Here is a 23,860-nt window from a genome sequence, read left to right as displayed (position 1 = left end):
CCAACTCATGTCTTGTACCAGTGTTGAGTGAGGCACCTGATTTTGACATCTGCATGTCTTTGGTCACAAAGTAATTCAGATTTTTCTTCAGAATATAGTTTGGCAGGTAAGAGTACAGCTGTGGAGTTTCTTGTCTGGCTCACCAGGTACTCGTGGGAATCTCTGGTGGTTTGGGGCCTGTTTTCATTTGCTTGTTTGTTTGTTTGGTTGGTTGGTTGGGTTTTTCTTGTTTGGTTGTTGTTGTTTTGTTTAGTCAGGAACATGGCAGTGCTGGCATGCTATCGGTTGGAAGTCCTTTCTGGAACCCACTGTCCCCAGGCCAGCCGTGTTCGCAAGAGGCCTAGTGAATTACACAAGTGTCTCCTCCTCCCTTCTGCTCTCTTTTCCTTTGGCTGCTAAGAAATGTAGCTACTCTGTATCCTGGGTTTCCTTTGTAGTTTTAAACTTTAGAGTAAACTATAAAACTGTGGGGCTGAGTCCCATAGATATGAACACTGTATGTGGCAGCTCGGTAGATGAAGTCCTTGCTGAACAAACACAAGAGCCAGCATTCAGATTGCTTTATTTTCATTGTTTTCTTTTTTAAATTTTGTTTTTTTTTACTTTATGTGCACTGGATTTTTTGCCTGCATATGTTGTATGAGCATGTCGAATCCCCTGGAACTGGAGTTACAAACAGTGTGAGCTGCCATGTGGGTGCTGGGAATTGAACTCAGGTCCTCCGGAAGAGCTGCCATTGCTGTTAACCACTGAGCCATCTCTCCAGCCCCCAGCGTTCAGCTTCTTGGCACCCACATAGTATTGGGCTGGTCTGGTGGGCTACATGAATCCCTGTGTTATTAGGTAGGTAGAGAAAGGATTCCTGGGCAAGCTGGCCATACAGACCAGCTGGTGGGCAAACTCTGGGTTCAGTGAGAGACCCTGCTTCGATAGATAAAGTAGAGACTGATTGTGGAAAGCACCCAGCCTTAACTTCCGGCCTATCAACCTCTGTATGCACAGAGCTGCACGTATATACCTGTACACACATGTGCCTGTTAATTGTTCCTTATTTAATGAAATAACTCATAATTTGGCTCTAGCAAAGATAACTCATAATTTGACTGTTCATGTTCTTTTGTTTTTTCCGTGTTAACTTAAAACATATAATTTTGGTTAAGGGGTATGAATATATTTTTTGCAAAAGATGTGATGGTAAACATACGATATACACAGTGCTGTATGCATTAAATTGACTTATTGTATACATAAAAATCAAGGCATACTGACTCTGTCTTTCCAGTCTGAGAGACAGAGTGCTGCCTTTAAGAACCAAAGCCTGTCTGGGAATGGTGGCTCATACCTCTAATCCCAGCTTTTGCGAGCGAGAAGTAGAACTGTCAACCTTGGTTACATAACGAGTTCCAGATCAGCTGACTGTAGAGCTAGCCAGAAACCTCAATAAACCCCATACCTGTTAGCAGTCATTTTCTTAGGGCCATCCCACTTGTAGGCAACTGCTAATTTTTTTGTTTGTTTGTTTTAGTTTTTCGAGACAGGGTTTCTCTATAGCTTTGGAGCCTGTCCTGGAACTAGCTCTTGTAGACCAAGCTGGCCTCAAACTCACAGAGATCCGCCTGCCTCTGCCTCCCGAGTGCTGGGATTAAAGGTGTGCGCCACCACCGCCCAGCTATTTTTTTTTTTTTCTGTGTAGCTTTGTCCTCTCTGGACATACTGTTGTTAGTGGAGTCATACAGGAGATGCTCTTTCTTGCTGGTTTCTTTCGTATGATACATTTCCCTGGTTCGCTCGGGTTGTAATATATATTTATACTCCCTTCCTCTTTATGACCAAAATGCTCCATTGCATGGATGAGCAGAGCACATTTCTCAGGCATCCGTGTCTGCACTGGTGAGCATGCTGGTTATTACACTTTTGTCTACTGTGGTGCCTCTACGACCATGTTTTTATTTCTCTCTTTATCAATGGGAGGTGGTTCTGCATGACAGGTAGCGTTCTGTTTAAGTGGCAAACTGTTCTCCAATGTGGATCCACCAGTTTGTATCCCCACAAAACATGGGAGAGGTGCAGTTTCTGTCTCTTCGCCAACATTTATTAATGTCTGGTTTCTTTATAATAGCAAGTTGTTAAGACGGAGATATAATTAACAAGCCACAAAGTTTGCCTTTTAAAGCATACGGCACAGTGGTTTAATTATAGCCACAGAACTGTGCAGCCATCATCAGTATTGGATCCTGTAAAAGAAACTATACACCCATTAGCAGTCACTCCCCATTTCTCCTGTTCCTCAGCCCCTGGCGATCAATGGCTCATAAATTTCGTATGACTTAGCAGACAAGTCCAGATTAAGTGTCTAAAGATTGCCATAACAACATTTGGTGTTTACTCAGCCCTCGTCACCATGGTATCTACGCATTCGGCAAAACAGCTCAGGAAGCAGCCAGAGCAGAGGTGGAGACTGAGGAAGGAAGCCTCTTCTAGATGGAGCTGCCACGTGCAGCACCTTATCTTGCTTTACTTTTGCGCTTCACAATGTATCAGCTGGTCCAAGACAAGAAGGGATGGAAGCTGGGGGGAGAGTAAACCTGGAAAGGATCTGCAGCCTGGAGTCAGGCCGGTAGAGTTAGGAGAGCTCTGGGTTTGAGGCTGTGCTCTGCCTGATGCTACCTTTGCGATCTGAGATGGGAACTCAGTTCCTTCCTTGTCTCTGCTTATCTACAAGGAAGCTGACACTGCACATCCTGAGGCTTTGTCCTTGGGACAATAGTCTGTGCTTCCAGCGGCCAGAAGACAAGTGCTTGTGTGTCACAGAATGTTCTTTGGGTGATATCTCTTAGGGAGTTTACAATTAAGAAATAAATCTGACTGTGAGTCTGCCTGTCTGTGCTTCTCTTAAGTCCTGGAGTTTCTCTCTCTCTCTCTCTGTGGTACTGAGAATTGAACCTGGGACCTTGTCCTATGTTTAGTGTTAGGTAGAAGGTACACACCGGCATGTTACTGATGTCTAAAATAACAACTGGTGGTGCCATAAAATATGGACTCCCAGTTGCATCTTCTGTGTCTGACTTTGGCTAGAGAAGAACTTTTCTAACTGGACACCAAAGCCAGTGTCTGCTCAAGTCACATATGGGTTCTGGGGACCCACATTCTGGTCCTCATGCTTGTCTTGTGTGACAGCCATTTTATTCATCATCAGCCTTGTCTCAGAAAGAGGAAGAAAAGAAGGAAGGAAAGAAGGAAAGAAAGGAAGGAAAGAAGGAAGGAAGGAAGAAAGAAAGGAAGGAAGAAAGAATGAGAGGTCTGCCCTTGCCCTCTGGGCTAAAGTGAGACTGTCAGCCAACTACATTCTTCCAGCTTCTTGCCCAGTGTGTTGCTGTCTTCCTCCATCTTTCCAGCCAGCGATGGCTTGTAGAGGTCTCGCACATGCTGCTTCAACTCTGCTGCCCACGTCTTAGGTTATTTAAGGGCCCCCATGGTCCCACAGGCCCCACAAGGTGATCCAGAGCAACCTCCCTGTTCAGAGACAACTAATGAGCAGCCTGACACCCACCGGCTGCTCTGTCCTCTGTGTAACATGAGGAATGTACAGATTCATGGAATCAGGACATAATCATTTTGGGGAGACTTTATTCTGCAACCCCTGAAAATGTTTTAATTAAGGCACAATGTTGCGTGGAGGGAGAGGGCTGCTTGTTTGTCCTGGCTGCCCAAAACTGAAATAATCACACAGAAACTGTATTAATTAAATCACTGCTTGGCCCATTAGCTCTAGCCTCTTATTGGCTAACTCTCACATCTTGATTTAACCCATTTCTATTAATCTGTGTATCGTCATGTGGCAATGGCTTACTGGCAGGATTCTAACCAGTGTTTATCTCAGGCAGAGGATCCATGGCATCTCTCTTACTCCGCCTTTCTTCCTCCCAGCATGTAGTGAGGAGTTGCGGGCAGGCCTGCTTTTCATCCTGCCTGGCTCCCGCACAGCTAGCTTAGCCCCAGAAATAATAACACACAAATTGTATTCATTTAAGCACTGCCTGGCCCATTATCTCTAGAGAGTTAGTTACTGACTAACTCTCATATCTTGATATTAACCCATTTCTATTAATCTGTATCACACCACGAGGTGTGGCTTACCGGGAAAGATTCAGCATGTCTGACCTGGTGGCTGGCTCCATGGCATCTGCCTCACTTCCCTTCTTCCCAGCATTCTATTCTGTTTACTCCGCCTACCTAATTTTCTGTCATATCAAAGGTCCAAGGCAGTCTCTTTATTGACCAATGAAAATAACACAATAGACAGATAACCCTCCTCCATCATTTCCCCTTTTTCTGTTTAAACAAAAAAGAAAGGCTTTCATTTTAACATAGTAAAATTATGTATAACAAAATAGTTATCAAACAAGAATTACAGTCACAATATTTATAACTATATCTTTATCATAATAATGGAAAACTATAACTATGACTATCCATTCTTCAGCTCCATCAAAGACTCCAGAAGGATATATTACCTAAGTAAACAAGAAGTAAGCAACTTCCAAAACTCTAGAAATGACAGAGACATCTCGCTGCTTGGCCAGTCACCCAAAGTTCCTCTGTATCGTTGGGGCACCCATCTTTGGCATTTAGGCCCATAATATCCAGAGACATTTCCATGAAGCAGGAAATTTCAAAGGCAATTTAGTCACTATCTGCTGTGTCCTGCAGAATGTCTCACAGACTCTTTCATGAATCAGGAACCCCGAAAGATCATCTCACCTTTAGGCAAGTTCAGCAGTCCTCTCTCTGCGGGTTCTCTGTGTCCCGTTTATATAACAGTCCAGGCAAGAGCTGTTTCTTGCCCAAATGGCTAACCAACTCCATAAGGAGCCTCTTCAATGCCCATCTTCCTCTTGAAGTAGATTGGTGCTGCCAGGAGCAGACGTGTCTCATTGTCATGAAAAGTCTTAAGTTATTAAAACATTAAATGCCATGTTCTGTAGTCTTTGAAAGATGTGAATGTCTATCTGAAATATATCTATGCACTTCTAGAAAATCAGACTAACATTACTTTAAGCTTGACTATTATCGATGATTATCCATTAACAACCTATATTTTTAATTATACATTACATTTTTAAAATGAACTACACAATCACAATACATCAGTCAAGATCAGAAATATATATACATATAACAAAATTGACCTTAAAATCCATACCAATGAAATTATTCATATCTATATCATATCCCCCTTTAAATGTAAAAGAACATTTATAAACAATATTTGGGAATATGGACGTAGTTATTTCTCTCCAAACTTCTTTCTGCTGTATAGGGGCGCTGTTAATCAGGTCTTTCATGTTAAAACCTGTCTGCCAGGTTTATCTCAGTTGGCAGTTGAGTGAAGTAATTTCTTGAGGGTGTTCACAGCAACCTTTCAGGAGGACGTGGTCTATCATACCATATTGGGATAGAAGCAATCCACAGGGTCTCATCCTCTGTGAAAACAAAAGAAGAACCTCCTTTTCAAAGTATCATATCCTTAGATCCAAATTCAGAAGTCAAGGTATTTTTAACATATCTGTCTTGGATTAGTTTAGCAGCATTTATAAACAAATATCTTTTAGCAGTCGTTGCTCTTTCCTCAGCATTTAAACAATTTAAAGAGAGCATAATAGCATACAGTATCAAGATTCTCTGTGTATTTTTTATCTTTATGCAGCTTTATTTTTCAGTTCTGTCTTCCCCACCTACCTAAGTTCTGCCCTATCAAAAGGTCAGGGCAGTTTCATTATTCATTAACCAATGAAAGCAACACATAAACAGAAGGATTTCCTACACCAGCGCAATGATAATGCTTTACATAGCAACAAAGTCTTGTACTTTATAAATATTGTCATTCCATTAATTTATAGAACCATAGAGGACTACTTAGTCAGCAGGTATTTGTTGAGTTTTGTATTCCATGCGCTCTTCAGCTGCTGCTGAGCCTGCCTTTCAGTTTCTTATATTTGGGTGAGAGAACTAAGAAACAAACAGGGGCAGTCTAGCAGAGGAGCTCCTGACAGAGTCAAGCATGCCGTTAGTAGTGGACTGAAATGTCCAGGGAGAGCTGTGGAAGCTTCCAGGAGGAAGTGACGTCTAAGCTGAGCTAGGCCAGGGGAGATGAGGATGAGGGTGAAGGATGTCAGAGTAACCCAGAGCGAAGGAGAGAGTGTGCTGTCCCAGGCTACTCATCACGTAGCTCAGACTGGCTACATGGAAACTCACGGAAATCTACCTGACTGCTCTTCCCAACTGCTGGGATTGACTGCAGGCGTGGATGACCACAGTAAATGCGCAATGTTACAGTATCTCCTTTGTTTTCTCTTTCTTTACTCCAGGTTTTTACTGAATCATGATCTCTACAAAAAGATATTGTCTTGTTTTCATTTGTTTAAGATAGTTGCTTCCAGGTATCCATCATAAGTCAAAACACATTTGATTAAAAGTTTCTTGTCTGTGTTATTTTTTTAAATGGTTATTCAGCATACTTGACTCTAATTGTAAAAAAGGAAGGAAGGAAGGAGAGAGGGAGGGAGGGAAGAAGGAGGGAAGGGGGAGGGAGAAAAGCACATGAGTGAACACTGGAAAGAGCCACACAAATCAAGGTACATATACATACAACAGAACATCGCTTGGCACTAAAAATGAAGCACTGATACAAGCCACAGGATGAATATTGAAAGCATTGGTTATGCTTAATGAGAGAAGCCACAAATATGGACTCTCCACAGTAGACAACATTAGCTAGATAGTAAAACTGTTGAATTCTATATTTGAACAGATGAATTGTAAGCCATGTAAATTACAGTTCAGTAAAACTATTTTAGAAAAGAATATGGAGGCAGTGTGTAGGTGGGTTAGTGATTTGAAGAAACAGGATGTAGCCCATAGCCCCACAAATGTAAAGGTTCCTGCTAAAGGACAGTCCAATGTAACACATTTTCTCTAGACTGTGTAGAGTGCTGTTACATGTGTTTCTCTTTACTTTTCTTCAGACTTAACTCTTAGCTTTCTAAATCTTCTAAATCAAATAACAAATTTGATTTTGTTATTCCAAAGATAATCCATTGTCAGGAGCTTTCAGAGAATTATAGACTAAAACAGAGAATCATTTTAAGAGATTTTTCAGATTGTTTCCTCAGGGAATTAGTCTCTCTCCCTTCTTCTGCAAAGAATTGCTCACCTAGGAAGTTCATTTACCTTTTAAAGTTCACTTATTACAGGTGCAGACAGTGCCCATATGTATATCAGAGGACTTCGTGGCTCAGTTCTCTTCTTCCACCTGTACGTGGAGTTTGGGGATTGAACTCAAGTCTCCATGCTTGCTCACGAGTGCCTTTACTTACATCCTTTCTGTATATACTTCTGTATAAGGTCTTAAATTCTTAGCATCTTGTTCACCTTTATGTATCCTAGAGAACCCTGAAACATTTTGTATTTGGCAGCTGATGAGTTTAGTTTTCTTGGAATGGACTTGATGATATGGTGGAACTTAGCCATTTTGATATTAACCAAGTCACGTGCCAGATTTGAAAAACTCTGTTTTAATTTCACATGAAACCTTGGCACTTGAGTTGTTTGTGGACAAGGACTTAAAGAACTTATTAATTTAAGGCTTAAGAGTTTGCATAACGAGTTGCATGCTTGGGCAAAGCAAGCCCCTTGCATATTTTTAGGTTTAATAAGACCTGTTGGAGTATTGAGCAGCTAATCAAACGTCTAAGAGGAAAATTAGAGATTCCCAACATTGGTGCTAATTGGCATGTTCTACATAATTTAGAGTCTAATTCCTGGCAATATTTGTGTGTACTAATTGTGCCATGAATACGGAATGCAAACTGCCTGCAGCAAGCTCTAGAAAGTGACAAAACTGGAGGGAAGCCTAGAGAGCGCTGTGGGGGGATGGGTACAGCTGTGGGGGGGGGCACCTGCTTTAAACTCCCAATCCCCCCACCCCTGCAGGGTTAAGGACTTAAGAGACAAGGCCATGAACTCTCTCATTGACTGGCATTTGCTAAATGCTAAATCCCCTTCGAGTCTTCATAATGTTCATTTTGTGAAATGCTTTCTCAAATCCACTAAACACTGAGTTCAGGATGATGTGTCCGATGTAAGGAGCGCTGTATTTGAAAGGAAAAAGTATCTTTTAAATTCAAGACTAGCCTAGCTGAAGGAAGTATACTAAGGTAGATCTAGGCTGCAGCGCAAAATGACCTGTTGAAGATTTTAATTAGAGCCCATTCTCTTTAAGTGCTCTGCAAAGCAAACAAGCCATAAAAAGGCTTGAACTTTTGCTCAGGAAAAGGGCCCTTTGCGACATCAAAACAGTCCTAAATGTGGACAGTCATGTTTAAATTGCCACCTAAAGCTGGCACGACGGTTCATGCTTGCAATCCCAGCACTTAGGAGAAGCAGGCAAGGGGGTTACCCATGAGTTTAAGGCCTTCCTGGGTTAAGTAGTGAGTCCCAGACCAGCTGTAGCTCCCTGGTGAGATCCTGTTTCAAAACGAACAGTAACAAAAGATGCTATCTAAAATAAGGCCTGGTGACAGCTCCAGTGCCTGGGAACACCATATGTGTCGTCTCCTTTATTCTTTATCATTAATTACTTTATTATCGTGTTAATAGGATAGCATGACCTCAGCCCAGTGGCTTCACCACAACCCTGCAGTGGCTCAGGCTGTGGCCTGAGGGCATGGGAGGAGACCCAGCCATGGAGCAAGTGGTAATTATGCCCTAATTACATATACATCCCTTTGACCCCGGGTCAGGCCGGAAGACTGTTTCGGATTATCTTCCTAGAGCTGAGACTACTTCTGTGTGTTTAGACAGTGACTACAGCATTTGGATGGAAAGCTCTCTCTCTGTTTTCACGTCCGTTAGAAGTTATGCTTCCACCTGATCGGTCTGCAAGATCATGGCCAAGATGGTCACAGCATTTTTGGGTGCAGCAGTGTGAAGAGTAAATTCCACAGTGGCTCAGAGAATCATAGCAAAATCATAGCACTGAAAGTATTCCTTTTCTTTTACTATTTTTATTGCTGCAAACATAAATTTGCTCTGCTAACCACTCATTGTCCAAATGGTTCTGTTCATTCAGTGGCATTAATTATATTCTTAATGCGCTTAGTCTTCACTACCGCCTATTTCAAAACTCAAGTCACCCAAACAGAGTGTGGATGTGCAGGAAGCGCTAATTCCCTTGCCTCTTGCACAGTCTCCCTTTGAGTTCTTTCTTGTTTTTTCCCTTCGTGTTTTGTTCATAACTTCCTTAAATTTTTGAGCATTTTGGAGATTGTTAACTTAAATTCTTTGGTAGGTCTGATGTTTAGTCTTCCTCCAGGAAGTTCTCCGCCATTTGATGTCTCTCCTTACGCAGGCCATTCTGTGCTCTTTCTTTGTACACTCTGAGGTTTTGGTTACTGAATGCTGGACCTGGTGAGCCCTGTGATGGCAGTGTCTCTGGGGAGCAGAGGGTGGCACTTCATAGTTTGGTTAGCTGGGTTTCCTCCCCAGGGCTGTGCAGCTTGGCTCTAGGCTCTCCGCTAACAAGCTGTTTGTGGTTCTGCCTCAGCTCTCACTCCCTGCTCCGTGCAGGAACCATGGAGTTCATAGAGGTGAAGCCCAAGGTCTCCTCAGTTCCTCTAAGCATTTATCTTTCCCAACACCTGGGGGTGGCTTTGTAGTTTGCCAATTACCCAAGCACTCTCAAACGCCCTGGTTTCTCAGGGGTAACTTTATTCCTGCTTCTCTCCTCCTATGGTTTCAGAAGTCATTTTATGACCATTTGACTTTCTGACAATATTTTCAACAATACCTGCCACTTTCCTGCTCTGGAGGGGTTCCTAATTAGGTAAACAAAGACCGTCCTTCAGGTAATAAAGACAGGTTAGATAGAAGGAAGAGTGGGACAGCCTCTCTGCCTGTTTGCTTTGAAACCCTAATTCTCGGAATTCCACCTCCTGTCTACCTTGTCATTGCCGGCTTCCTTTAGGTCTCTTTGTCGGTGATAACATTTCATACTCAAGGTTTTTGCCTTGATCCAGCCACACTTTCCCCAGCCTGGAGCCAAACAGCCGCGTCACAGATGGCAGATTACTGAAGGAGCCTGCTACCTGGAGGCAGTCTGAGCATTTGAAAACAAAAACTGTTAAAGGGTATCAAGGGGTTCTGCAGGGTGCCTCTTGACACCCATTAGGCTAAGGCTCTAAGCTGAATGAGACACAGAACTGAATAAATTCAGTCAAGATAAGCTGCCCAGTCTCTGCCCCAAAGTTGTTACAAATCATTTTTTTTAAATCGACTACAATGGTTTCTTAGAATTCTGCTAAAATCAAGTATAAATGCTACATGAAACGTTAACAGACAAATGTTGAACTGTAGTCTTTGTGTCGGAGCTTAATAAAGTTGACAGGTGTTAAGTTAAATTAGGGCTTATGAATCTGCCTGTCATCTGCAAAATGTATAAATAGTATCACCGAGTTGCTTGGTGGGTGTTTTAACTAAAACTCACGTGGTTTTGCAGAGGGAGGTAAATAGAGTTTCTCGTCTCTCGGCATCTGGATTCATGCACAGCAGCAGAGAGATTTATTTATACTGAATGAGACGTTATAGTGAAGGGGAAATTGCATGTGGCAGATTATGTTTTGATTTTCTTGGTTAACTAGAAATGTGTTTTCACCAGAAAATTTTTATGTACCACAAAGAAATTTAGTGATAATTCACAAAGCATAATTAATCTACTAAAAGCAAAGCATTTATAAGACTCATAGGGCATCATTAAAAGGAGCAATATCAGAATTACCTTGAAAGACACATGGACAACTGAGCTTCCATATTGCAGTGTGAAAGCTCAGCAGCTATTATAGAGTCAGTTAGTACAGTGGAGAGGTGCAGGCTCACATTGTGTTAGTCCGTAAGTCTGCGACTATGCCAGTGATTCTCTTCGTAACTGTTTCCCTGATAAAACAAGCTCTTGAAGGATTATTCAGCGCTGAGAAGAAATGAGATCTGAAGCTATGGGAGGACGTGAAGGAAACTTGAGTCCTGACTAAACAGAAGAAGCCAAGCTGAAAGGCAATCACATATTACTATATGGGGAGTCCACTTGTGTTCAAACTAAGTGTTTAACTCTTCCGTGTGACTCTCTGTGTGTCTGTTTTTGTTTGTTATTCCTGTATTTTGGGGGAACATCTCTCATGTAGCCCAGTGTGGATTTAAATTTCCTATGTAGTAAAGGACGACCTTGAACTGCTCTCCTGCCTCCTCCAAATGCTGAGACCACCGGAGAGCGCCACCCTGTCTGACTTCCAGCATAGTTGTGACCATTTCTGTTATTCGCTGCAACATTAGGGATGCTATATTAGCCTTTAGTAGCCTTTGCCTGCACATATTTTCTTTAAGAGAGAAAGAAAGGAAGGAAGGAAGGAAGGAAGGAAGGAAGGAAGGAAGGAAGGAAGGAAGGAAAGAAAGAAAGAAATAAAAGAAGAAGCCAGTCTCAGAGGTAAACCTGTCTGTTAAATGACCATGTGAGTGGGGAGCACACCTCACTTTGCCCAGCGGTTCTTACCAGCTCACATAGTGCTCACGTCATCTTAGAAGGTAGATGCTTTCTCCCCTGTGCTGCAGAGAAATCAAGACAAAGCTAGGGAATCGGAGTTTAAGTAACTTGGCAGAACTACAGACTGCCTGACTTCCAGAGTATCCATTTTGGCAACAGATAGTTTGATCTTTCTGTCTGTCTGTCTGTCTGTCTCTCTCTCTCTCTCTCTCTCTTGATTTTTCAAGACAGAGTTTCTCTGTGTAAGCCCTGGTTGTCCTGGAACTCACAGAGATCCCCCTGCCTGTGCCTCCTCCTCTGCTGGTATTATTAAAGGCATGCGCCACCATGCCTGGCAGATAGTTTTCTAATATAAATTCTTTGTCCTGTTGATGGCATGAAGCCAGTAAGGGCATATTTTAAATATAACTCCATGTAGTTAGAATATTAATGTCTCCTTTATATGTCCCTCAGATAGAGTATGTCCTTGTTTAGTAGCATGATTATATAAGTCATGGTAGACCTCTGCTGAAAACTTTTGGCAGAACTAAAAACAAAAACCCACTATGTGGAAATGCTATGAAACTAACTCTTCCTGCAAAAGTCTGTTTCCCTGCCAGGAAACCTTCCATGTTTGATGCAAGGGAACTGGAAAGCATTTCTCCTGGGGTTAGGGAAAATAGCCTCATTTTCGGGTTTTAAAACAATTGTTCACACTTATCCGAACAATGGCATTTAAATTCTCCTCCTTCCTCCTCTTTTTTTTTTTTCTGTGCAAAGGATGGAGTCCTAGGCCTTACACCATTAAACAACACCCACTGCCTTACATTTCTTTCTTTTAAACAAATGTTATTGTTTATTTTGCATGAATGTGTATTTGTTGAGGTCTATTATGTATGTCAGTATCTTCCTCAATTGCTGTCTACCTTATTATTTTATATTATATATAGGGAGAGAGAAACAGAGAGAGAGAGAGAGAGAGAGAGAGAGATTTTGAGACTGCGTTTCTTTCTGTGCAGGTTTCTTTTATGCCAACTTGATACAAGCTAGAGTTATCAGAGAGGAGGGAATTCCAATTGAGAAAATCCCTCCATATGATCGGGCCATAGGCAAGACTGTGGGATATTTTCTAAATTAGTGATTGATGTGGGAGGGTCCAGCCTGTTGTGGGTAGTGCCATCCCTCAACCGGTGGTCCCAGGTTCTATAAGAAAGCAGGCTGAGTAAGCCATGAAGAGCAAATTAGTAAGCAGCACCCCTCCGTAGTCTCTACATCAACTCCTGCTTTTAGGTCCCTGCCTGATTTAGGTCCTGTTCTGAGTTCCTTCATTGATGATAGGGAAGCATAAGCCAAATCAGCCCTTCCCCTGCAGCTTGCTTTTGGTCATGATGTTCCATCACAGCAGTGGTAAACCTAACTACGACAGTCTCTCTTTGAACCCAAGGCTTGTTGGCTAGATGGGAGGCCAGCAAGCCTCAGGTATTTTCGTATATCTAGCTCTTCAGTATGACTGTTCTTTAGAGACAGATTCTGCTGTAGCCCAGTCTGGCTTCAAACTCCTTGTGTAGCTCAAGATAGCATGGATCCTCAGATCTTGCATCTTCTGCTTGCCAACTGATGGGATTACAGATGTGTGCCACCGAGCCTGGCACTCTGTGCGTTTCTTAATCCTCAGAATCTCTGTGAGGATCTTGACTGTTTTAGTTGATCAGATCTAGGAGAGAGCCGAGAACTTATCTCCATTTACAGTGAGTAATATTCTAATCTGGAAGATCACCTGAAAAATAATGCAGTAACTAGGCCCTGGCTCCTTCCTTGTCCAAAGCTCTTTGCCTTATGGGCTCTGTCTGAGTAGGGAACATTGTCTCAAGAGGTAAAATAGAGGTGTGGGTTATACATCTCTGAAGTTCACAATTTTGTGTGTGTGTGTGTGTGTGTGTGTGTGTGTGTGTGTGTATGTCCAAATTGAGGCTTGAGGACAATATTAAATGTTAGCCCTCAGATACCATCATTTTTTTTTTTTCTTGAACAGTCTCTTACTAGGTTGAACCTCATCAAGGGGTAGGCTGGCTGGCCAGCAAGCCTTCAGGAGTCCACCTGTCTCTCCAACAGGGGGATTACCAGTGTGTACTACCATGCCCGACTTTTTTTTATGTGACTTCTGGGCATTGACTTGGGTTTTCATGCTTGTAAAGCAAACCCTTGAGTACGGAGCTCCCTGTCTTCTCAGCTCCTTCTCACTGATACTCAGTTCTAGTTCTGCAGAAATGGCTCCGTCAGGGCTCCTAGCAACAGCAAAGCACAAATTGCTCAATGGAGGAGGAAAGTCGTATATGGTTTCTGGTTTTTTCCCCCATGTGGTTAGTTTACTTGAACATTTTCTCGTCCGTGGAAGTGATAGTTAAAAAACATTCCTCCATGACAGGGTCTAGCCTGATGCAGTCATTTCCTTCCTGTCCAGTAGGAGCTGCCGTACCTTTAATGCAGACAGTGAATGCAGAGCTGCAGGCTGTTGGTGAGGAGGCTGCCGGAGTGAACGCAAATGAACCCCCAAAAGCTCCAGCGCCAGCACTGCAGCCGCTCTTCTCGCTGATCCGAGGAGAGGTGGAGCAGATGGACTCCAGAGCACTGCCCCTCTTTCTCCACCAGGTAAGACCACACCCTGTGTTCTCAGCCTCACCAGCGCTGCTGCCAGTGTCTGGAGGCATCGAAAAGCTGACCTCTCCACCCACTGTTGACCCTAATGCATGGCCGGTAGAAAGTCTGGCCTCTTCTGGGAGGTAGACACACTGTGTCCTGGATGATTTGTCGTTTGGAGAGTAGCCAATGCCTTTATTTGGTGGCTCCGCTAAGGATAGGAGGAATCAATATGGCAAGAGTTTAGTAAGGTCCAACAGGATGCCAAGAGGCCTGCTAGCCACTGAAGGAACAAAGATTTCCTAAGGCGTGGTCTAAGGAGAGCCATGGTGAGATGGGAGAAATAAGTACGTAGACACAAGTGTGGGGTTTTGTGCTGTAGAGTGGACAAGTCTAAGGTTCAGCAGTTAACTTGGCCCAGTCAGCAACAGAGAAAAGAAGGCAGCTCTTGAAGGGAGCTTCAGGGTGAGCGGGTGCTGGAACGGCTAAAAGCACTGGCTGCGCTCCCAGAGGACTTGGTTCAATTCCCAGCATGCACAGGGCAGCTCACAACTGTCTGAAACTCCAGTTCCAAGGAATCCCAGCACCCTCTGGCCCCTGCAGGCATCAAATACACACGAGGTGTACAGACATAAATCATGCAGGCAAAACACCCACATGTGTCAATTTTAAAGAGTTTTACAAGAAAAATGAGCAATCACAGCCAAGGGTGTGACGACATGGCTGGGAAATCACAGTTGGAAAGAGGCAGAAGCCATTGTCACTGAGAATGCCTTTGCTGGAGGGTGGCTGCTGCTGCTGTTGTTGTCTTGCACTGGGGTGGGTGTTGCTGTTCTTGCTGTCTTGTGAGTCTGGGGATAATTGTAGGCACTCAGCTACCTAGTGACATTGCAATACCCAGAGTGCAACTTTACATCTGGAAACAGAATCTTCTGAAGATTGGGAGGTGGGATGTGTTGAATGTGGAGAATGTGGAGAGAGGAGGCCTTGAGGACAGCAGCCTTCTCAACAAATGAGATCACTTGGGAAAAATTTAAATATTTGTGATTTGCATTTTATTTGCAGTTAAAATGGAAATAATTGGTACTTGGGATTAGAGGAAGGCTTTTGTTTGTTTTCCTTTTGTTTTTTGTTTTGTTTTTGAGATGGTGTTTCTTGTATCCTAGCTGTGTAGCTCAAGCCCTCCTCCCCTCAAGTGATGTGATTCCCGTCATGAACCAACATGCGTGGTTTATGTGATGTGAGGGACCTAGTTCAGGGCTGAGCAAGCACTCAGTGCGAGGAATCAAGTCCAGGGCTGACTGAGCCAGCACTCGGTGCGAGGGATCAAGTCCAGGGCTGACTGAGCCAGCACTCAAAACTGAGCTACAGCCCTGGCCTTAGCTTTTCCTCTCATTTACTTCTGCTTCAACTGTTGCAGTAAGCAGTCATAATATTTTTAAGTAAAATATGTTTTGTTCCAAGGCACCAGGTTGTATATTTTTACAGATTTATATCATCTGCTGTATGACTGTTAAGGCTTGCTGTCTAGCCTCTAAAACATTACCGACTTGCCATCACTGAAGACCACCTCACCCAGGCAGCCCTCCCTTTGTGACATTCGCGCAGTGGAACCCAGTTTGTAAGAAGTGTTCCCAGCTGTTTTATCCTCCTTACTGCCATTTGCTCTCATCGTGTTCCTCAACACCAGTACTAGAATTTGCTATCAGATGGGATGCATTCATGTTTAAAATAACCTGAAGAAGTTTGGATATGGGCTGCATTTAAATACCGTTGTAGTAAAGCATCATTTTTAAAAGCTTTTTTTAAGTGTGTGTGTGTGCGCGCGCGCTCTTGGAGACCAGAAGAAGGTGTTGGATCCCCTGAAGCTGGAGTTGCAGAACATTTTGATCTGCCCATCGTGTGTACCAGTACTTGAAGCCACCCTTCGCCTCAGAGCTTCTCTCAAGCCCCAAGCCTCATTTTTTCCTAAGGATGTTTAGGTTATGGGTTATATAGGAGACTCCTTGTTCCTGAGTGATAGAAGAGAAAGTGAATGTGACAGTGTGACTGTCATTGCCAAGTCAGGGGTAAAGTATTTTGGTTTCCCTGTGGTCTGAACTCCGCTGAAGAATTTCAGTAAAATGTCGGGGAAAGAATATTTAAGATAAAAATGGAAATAGCAAGGCAGACATCTTTTTATGGAGTTTCTATCCTTAAGCCACAGTTGCATTAGAATTCAGAAGGTTCTTTTCTATGGCAGGTGACCTTGGGCAGGGGCAAATTAGGCCGGAAAGAAAAGCCCCATTTGAGTCTGAAAGACAATAATAATTTTGACTGGACCTAAAGATTATCTGCTTCTATTTCACTGAAAAACTCTGCCCCTTTCCCAGAAGCACATGTGTCCTAGCCCTCTAACTGCCGTTCCTCCACATCCCTGCAGTCTGCATGCTCGGAGCGAGCTCGGTGAGTAGAGAGGCTTTTGCTGAGCTGTGTGGCTTTGGCTTCTTTACCATGACCAGGCTGGTGGAAGATGAATTGCGTTAATGAACATGAGCATGCAATGCAGTGTTTGGTAGGTACACAGTAAAAGCCTACGACTACTACACCACACAACTCGGTCCTCACTGTCACCAGTGCAGACTGCTTGTGAAGTCCCTGCCGAGTAGCTACAAACAGGAATCAGCTGAGGCCATCACCTCTGTGCAGAATACAGAAGACCCTGTCACTTCCCAGGAGACACAGCGGAGAGGTGTGGAAGTGGTTTCATTCATTTTAGTAATTCCCAGTCCATCACCTCGTGCCTTTCGCCTACATTCATCAGTTGTAAACATTTTGACAAATGTTTGTAGTTTTCTCATTATGGTTTGTACATGTTCAAATGCTTTCTCTATTTAACTATTTCGAATTAATTTTATTATGGCATATATGTGTATGAGGGGATGCGAAGTGAATGCCACCATATACATATGGAGGTCTGAGGACAATCCCTGCATGGGTTCCAGGGCTCAAACTCAGGCTGTCAGGCTTACACGGCAGGCACTTGGACCTGCAGAGCCCTCCCACGGGCCCTTCCTCTGTAATAGCCAGTGTGTCCCTTCATCGAATCCCATCTGAACTTCCTCACTGTGCAAACCTCCCTGCATTTACTCTAGTGTTGTTTAGATTTTCCTCTTCTACCTGGAAGTTACCGTGACTTAGATAAAGCACATCTTAGACCCTGTCACTTCACTGCTCAGGGCCTTCCAGTGACAACTCTTCTCATTCATATAAAAGTCAAGCAAAGCCCTCACCATGACTTCCTGTGACCTGTGCCTGTTACCTCTCAACCCTGATTCCTGCCAGACTCGCTCTCAGACTGAGAATATTCCTGCTTCAGGGCCTGACATCTGATATCTCCACCTGTAGGTTGAGAACTGCTGGTCTAGGTGAAGGGAAATTTGAAGGTGACAGCTGCATCCCAGGAGGGCAGTTGGTACTGCTCCCAGCAGATCAGATCTTGGGACAGACTCTCTGGTCATTTCTTTGTTTCTGCATACTGCTGAACCTGAATGTATTGAAAGACAATCTAGACCTTTTTGTACTCTTTGAGTATTTAAAGTTATTTAAGTTTAACAAGTACCTTATTGTTCTCTGTACTGGCAGGTCCCTAGAAAATAGAGATATGGATCTACAAATGAAATCCTTTATTTATTTATTTTTTTACTAGAAACTTAGAGGACTTTGTAGACACTGTTCTGAAAGTGTAAAGCAGTCTGTCTCGATGGCTCAGCACACAAAGGTGTTGTCAGCAAACCTGAGCCAGTTCCCAGAACTCTGATGGTGGAAGAGAGAAACCAACTCCTCAAACCATCCTCTGATCTCCACACATGCACACATACAGAGTAACTAATGTAAAAGCAATGTAGTGTAATATAAAATAATATTTACGTCGAATATTTTACATATCACAAGTTATGCCAAACTTTATCAATTGTTTAGCACTTACTGGTCTTGGTCATAAACACTTTATCATCAAGGTCCTAAAAAAAAACTCTTAGCTTTTTTTTTCAGATATAAAAATATAATCTATATGTGGACACACAGAATATGCAACGGGTCTGCTTACTCCTTAAAATTCTGCTTCTCAACCAAAAAGTCCATACACACATATAAACAGTGGTGAGAACTCCTAAAAAGTAGTTGTCATTGTGGCATTGCAGGGCACAGAGCTGAGATAATCACCACAGAGTACAGTTATCTTTTATTACTTATTTTCCTGTGCTGTGTGTTGACGCAGGGCCTTGAACCGTGCCAGGCGAGTGCTCTCCCACCAGCTCCCTTCCTGGCCTGTATAGTTGTTTGAACACAGAGCATGCATTATTTCCTTAAGATGTTATTGCTGCATTTCTCTGTGGCATCAGCACTGCTGTCACCCCGTTTCTCAGAGCCCTACGAGGCCGTTTTGAAATCCACAGCAAAGGTTGCTGCTTATTAGAGAAAAGGCAAATTTGGACTTTATGGTAACACAATTACTTAAAGTGCCAGCACCAAACGAAAGTATTTAAAATCTTATTCAGTGGGAAGACAAGGAATTGATGCATTTCCCTCTTCATCTGCAAGTATGGTAGCTGCAGAGTGTGAGCTTGGGGACCGGCTTAACATGAAGCTCAGCGCTCCAGCACGTGAAGAGTGTGTCAGTACACGCCATTTCCCCACAGAGAGCAGAGGTACATGTCATTTCCCCACAGAGAGCAGAGGTACACGTCATTTCCCCTCAGAGAGCAGAGGTACACGTCATTTCCCCAGTCATTTCCCCACGGAGAGCAGAGGCCATCGTGCCCCAGAACTGACCTGCTTCTGTTCCCCGGCCACTAGCAGCATAGGAAGGATGGGGAAAGTTGGATATGTGGAATTAAATGTTGCTTCTAAAGTTTAAAGTACTATTTTACTCACTTTTGTACATTCTTGAGTCTAAGATAAAGACACTTGCTAGATGATATACTCTTGGATCCGGGAACATTTAGAGGAAAATCGATGCCACAGCACACGTGATGATTACAAGACCAGGCCGGATGTAGGAAGGTAACAAGTGTGAGACTGAGGATCAGAAATATAGTGGAGACATTTTAGGAGTTCAGAGATTTCTAATCAAATAAATTCTTAACTAATTAATTAATTTAATTAATTGCGTTTGTTTGTGACAGGGCTTTCTGTCCAGGCTGGTCCTAAACTCATGGGATTAAGTTGTTGTTTTGCCTTATCCTCAGTATCTGAGGTTAAGGTGCGTGCCTGGTTCAGTTTTGTTTTGTTTTGTTTTGAAGACCTTTTAGAAGGAAAGTAGTTTATGAGAAACCTTTTCTGGCATCAGCTCCTGGAACTAATGTCTCTAGTGTTTGGTCTAAGTGTGGCATTGCGCATGTCCAACTGTTGACATTTCATTTGCCCTCGTTCTCGCTCACTTTTGTTGTGCTGGGAATTGAACCCAGGTCCCCACCCACAGTAGGCAAGCATACTGCCACTGAGCTACATCCCCAAGCTATGTTTATGGTGCTAGGAAATAGATTCAGAGCCTGGAGCATGCTGGGGGCAAGCACTATCACCGAGTTAGCTTGGCCTTTTCAAAAACAGCAATACAGCACTGGGTCTATGATTAGCACTCAGAAAGTAAAGCCAAAAGATCTGCACTTCAACGTCATCCTTGGCTACATAATGAATTCCAGGCTAGCCTGTGCTACAAGAGATCTTGTCTCAAAAAATCAACAGGACTGAAGTGATGGTTCAGATGGGAAAGTGGCTGCTGTGTAAGCATGAGAACCTGAGTCTGGACTCCCAGCCTCTGTGTAAAAACACAAGGCCAGAGCTAACTCCAGAGCTAACTGGCCAGTCCGTCTAGCCAATTGGTGAGCCCCAAGTCCAATGAGGCACCTTGAGTCAAAAAATAATAAGGGGTCTGGCCGTGCATAGTGGCGCACACCTTTAATCCCAGCACTCGGGAGGCTGAGGCAGGTGGATCTCTATGAGATTGAGGCCAGCATGGTCTGCAGAGTGAGTTCCAGGATAGTCTCTGAAGCTACACAGAGAAACCCTATCTCAAAAAACAAAATAAATAAACAAACAAACAAACAGAATAATTTTTTTAACCTTTTCACCCCTGTTGTATCTTTGTAAATCTTTAACTTTCCGCTCTCCTTAAGAATCAAACTTTAGGGGGCTGGAGAGATGGCTCAGAGGTTAAGAGCATTGCCTGCTCTTCAAAAGGTCCTGAGTTCAATTCCCAGCAACCACATGGTGGCTCACAACCATCTGTAATGAGGTCTGGCGCCCTCTTCTGGCCTGCAGGCATACACACAGACAGAATATTGTATACATAATAAATAAATAAATATTTAAAAAAAAAGAAAGAATCAAACCTTAGGGACTAGGTGATGCTTGTTATCACTCAAGCTAGACTAGAAGGGTGTGGTGGCCTGGACGGGGGAGTGCCTGTGCACAGTTGCTGACGGAGACCAGAGGATTGTGTCCTGCGCCTACAAAGTCCTCTGAACTTTGAATGGGGCAAAAGTGTTTTTGTTAGCAATCTATCAAAGCAACCTTTCAGAATCTTGCTGGCTCCCAAGTTTGTCCTTTCACTCAAATATTAATTTCTTCTTTTGTCTTTATAGGTAGCTGAGACCTATTTCCAGGAAGAGGACTGTATCCTTTCTTAACTACAGACAGAAATTTATAGAAGGCTTGAGGAACCCATCTTATTATTATTTTTTTAAGTTGAAAGTCTATGCAACAAAATGTGAAGACCATATGATTTTGGCAGTTACGTGTGCCCTTGTAACCGCCTCAAAGAACAAAGTGTAGGAAATAGGTCACTCCAGAAAATCCCCTAAAGCCTCCTAAATTTGACTTTCATCAAGGAGGCCTAATTTTACCAACATTAAACATTTATGTTCAAGAGAATGGTGAAAACACACACTGCTGAAGGCGAAACGTTTAAAAGTCTGTTAGATTCCCTCGCTCACACACATGAGTCAAACATGCGCATAACAAAGCATCCTGGGAGAGCAGCTCCTCTGACTGCTCAGTGCTGTGCAACAGCAGCGCTCGGTCTGGAGAAAGGCGTCATTTGGTGGCTTTGTTGTTTAGAGAACATCATGTCAAGATGCTTTTGCATCATTGGGCAATTTAAATTTATCTTTTAATGGTTCCTCCCTGACAGAAATGTTTCATGATCCACGGCTGTGTGTAGCTGCCAAGGAAAGATTAGGTCTTCACTAGCAACCAACAAATACTGTTTTCAAGTAGATCCCACGGAAGCTTTTGAATAGGTAGCATTCCGTCCTGGGCGGAGGGAGCAGAGGAGTGGTTCTGCTTCTCCTGGCCCCAAGGATCATTAAGGTGACGAGAGGGAGAGCTGAACTCTCAGTGTTCGTGGGAAGGACACAAAGCTAAACCTTCCGATCGTCTTTTCCTTTTTCTGGATCAACATTTAGAATACCGCCCAGAGGAAGCTGGGCATTTGGACAGTGTTTCTCAAACCTCCTAAGATGCAAGTTTGTGTGGCACAGATGGGAGGCCAAAAGGTCATAAGAAGATCAACCAAAAAAAAAAAAAAAAAAAGGAATTATGTTATAATTAGGAAAGTCACTGGGGTAAATTAATTTTTTGTAAAGACCCATGCCATGTTTCCATTATTTAGCATTTGATACTTTTTGACTCAGGAGAGAAAAATGTCCAATGAAATGTAAGTAAAGAATAACAAAACCAGAGAGAAACCTGGACCTGAAGGATCTCCTAGTCAGGAAGTCATTTAAGGAGAGAAGTGAAGGAAACACAGACTCCAGGATCCCCTGTGGTCCCCTATCCAGTTAGATGGCTTTAGTGACTGCTGCCAGTGCCTTGCCAGGCGGACAATCCTTGAGTGAAACCTTTCATGTCTGCTGCTTGTGGAGCCCAAGTACCTCTGCATCGTGTGTTGCCATAAAATGTACTCTCCCAAAGCCAGGAACCCTCCAGTCAGGTGTGCTTAGGTCTAGAAATATTTCGAGTCTTCTCGTTGTTTTGGTCAGAGGAGCACATTTCTTGGCTTCTCTAGGACATTCTTTTGCAGATATAGTCTCGATTTCTATTTTCCTCAGTTTTTCTGTTCAGATGAGAAAGCAATGAAATTCATTCAGCTTGAACGACTGTACCATGAGCAGCTGCTGGCGAATCTTTCTGCCATTCAGGAACAGTGGGGTGAGTACAGACTGACCTGGAACTCGGAACTCGCAGCAATCAAACAGCTATCTAGAAAGTGAGCGTAGTGTCCTGGTTTCGCATGTTAAAAGAAAAGAAGTTACACAGTCAAGTTTCTGTTGCAAAGCACAAGCCAGGGATGCGCTTCACGTCTGAGAGCTTGCCTAGTGGGTGCAAGACCGGGGGTTTCCCCAGCAGCGTGAGAGGGAAGGCAGACGGTGTTTTCTCCGTGCCTTGCTCTTCATAGTTCTGTTTTCATTTTTCTGTGTTCGCTCCTGGCTAGTTTTGTTTGTAGAATGATGTTTACATGTACTGTGAAGGAATCATTTAGCTCTTTCTAACTTTGTTAACCTTGGGGTTGCTTGAGAAGGTAGCAGCATATTAATTATTATAGTGAAGCCTAAATACATTTTTGTAAGAGCCAGTGATTAACAAGTATTTTAAATTTAGAAACAAAATGGAGAGCTGTCCAGCCACATGCAGTGACGCCTCTGAGGAATTCAGAAAAGGGATTCAATGGTGAAGATTTTGAACAGCTTGCTAAGATTTGCACAACACATCAAGAGTAAGTATGTCATAATTTATTTAAAGTAAGTTGGAGACTGTTGAAGATATGCATTATCTTAAGTATTGAAATGTATGATCTATTTCTTTGTTTTCTTGCTGTTTTCAACTTAAGAAATTGAACTGAACTGAGTATAATGAAATTTTAAGGATTCTTTCTCAGCTCTTCTTTTCTTTCTCACCGACCTCACTAGGTTTCCATGGGCTCAGACACATTGTTAGTTTTGATACTGTTTAATTAGGAGATCAGCAAGCCAAATTATCTAAGCTGCACATTAGGACTTTTGTTCATTTGTTTTTTAATCATTATTTATTACTTTAATTTTATTAAATATATATATATATTTCTGTATATTGATTATTGCTATTTTGGCTGTTTTCCAGTGTCTGTTTGTGATAAGAAGCGCTGTACCCTTCCTAAGAGCAGTCTAAAAAGCTCAGTATTTCATATTTAACCTAGCTGAAGGAAAACTTCATTACCGGGTACTTTCCAATTGCTTGACTTGTGTCAAGGAGATAGGTTTTCAAAACTAAATTATCCTAATAATAAAGCTTGTTATTTTTTGTTCTGCTTACCTTTTCTGTGAATTACTCATTGGCTCACTCAGAGCTCTGAAGGGGAAGGGGGCATGGTGTTTAAATAGTGCCCATTTCCGGTCTTGGATCCCGAGTCCATTGTACAAAGGATAAAGGGCAGTCTGTTTTGCCAGTAACTTTGTCTCCTCTTCAAAATAATGGGCAGTAAACTAAAGCTCCGTGTGTTGATAACAAACCAGTCCTGAGTAATTGCTGCTTAGCCATGCAGAAGAGAGGGCATATGCTTGGGGACCTGGATGTCCTGGAGACCAACCTTGGAAGAGCATAGAGGTTCCAATGGAAGTGTCCAGTCAACTCTCCCAA

The 23,860-nt window shown here is 42.9% G+C and overlaps 1 protein-coding gene across 3 annotated transcripts in view; it reads left to right on the top strand.

The window, feature by feature from the left end:
- The window catches only part of Cnst (consortin, connexin sorting protein), an 84,442-nt gene that overhangs the window by 37,099 nt on the left and 23,483 nt on the right, over window positions 1-23,860 (top strand). For 2 of the 3 annotated variants that reach the window (XM_048436461.3, XM_048436463.3), the window contains exons 3-6: window positions 14,031-14,218; window positions 20,830-20,860; window positions 22,310-22,396; window positions 22,847-22,961. In XM_048436461.3, the coding sequence (XP_048292418.3) occupies window positions 14,031-14,218; window positions 20,830-20,860; window positions 22,310-22,396; window positions 22,847-22,961 (421 nt within the window). The remainder of the gene's footprint in view (window positions 1-14,030; window positions 14,219-20,829; window positions 20,861-22,309; window positions 22,397-22,846; window positions 22,962-23,860) is intronic. The other variant, XM_048436462.3, reaches the window with a different exon arrangement.

The sequence above is a fragment of the Myodes glareolus genome, chromosome 5, assembly GCF_982192425.1.
Source record: "Myodes glareolus chromosome 5, mMyoGla1.1, whole genome shotgun sequence".
NCBI lineage: Eukaryota > Metazoa > Chordata > Mammalia > Rodentia > Cricetidae > Myodes > Myodes glareolus.
Note: the sequence above shows the minus strand (reverse complement) of the source record. Positions and strands in the feature narration are given on the sequence as shown.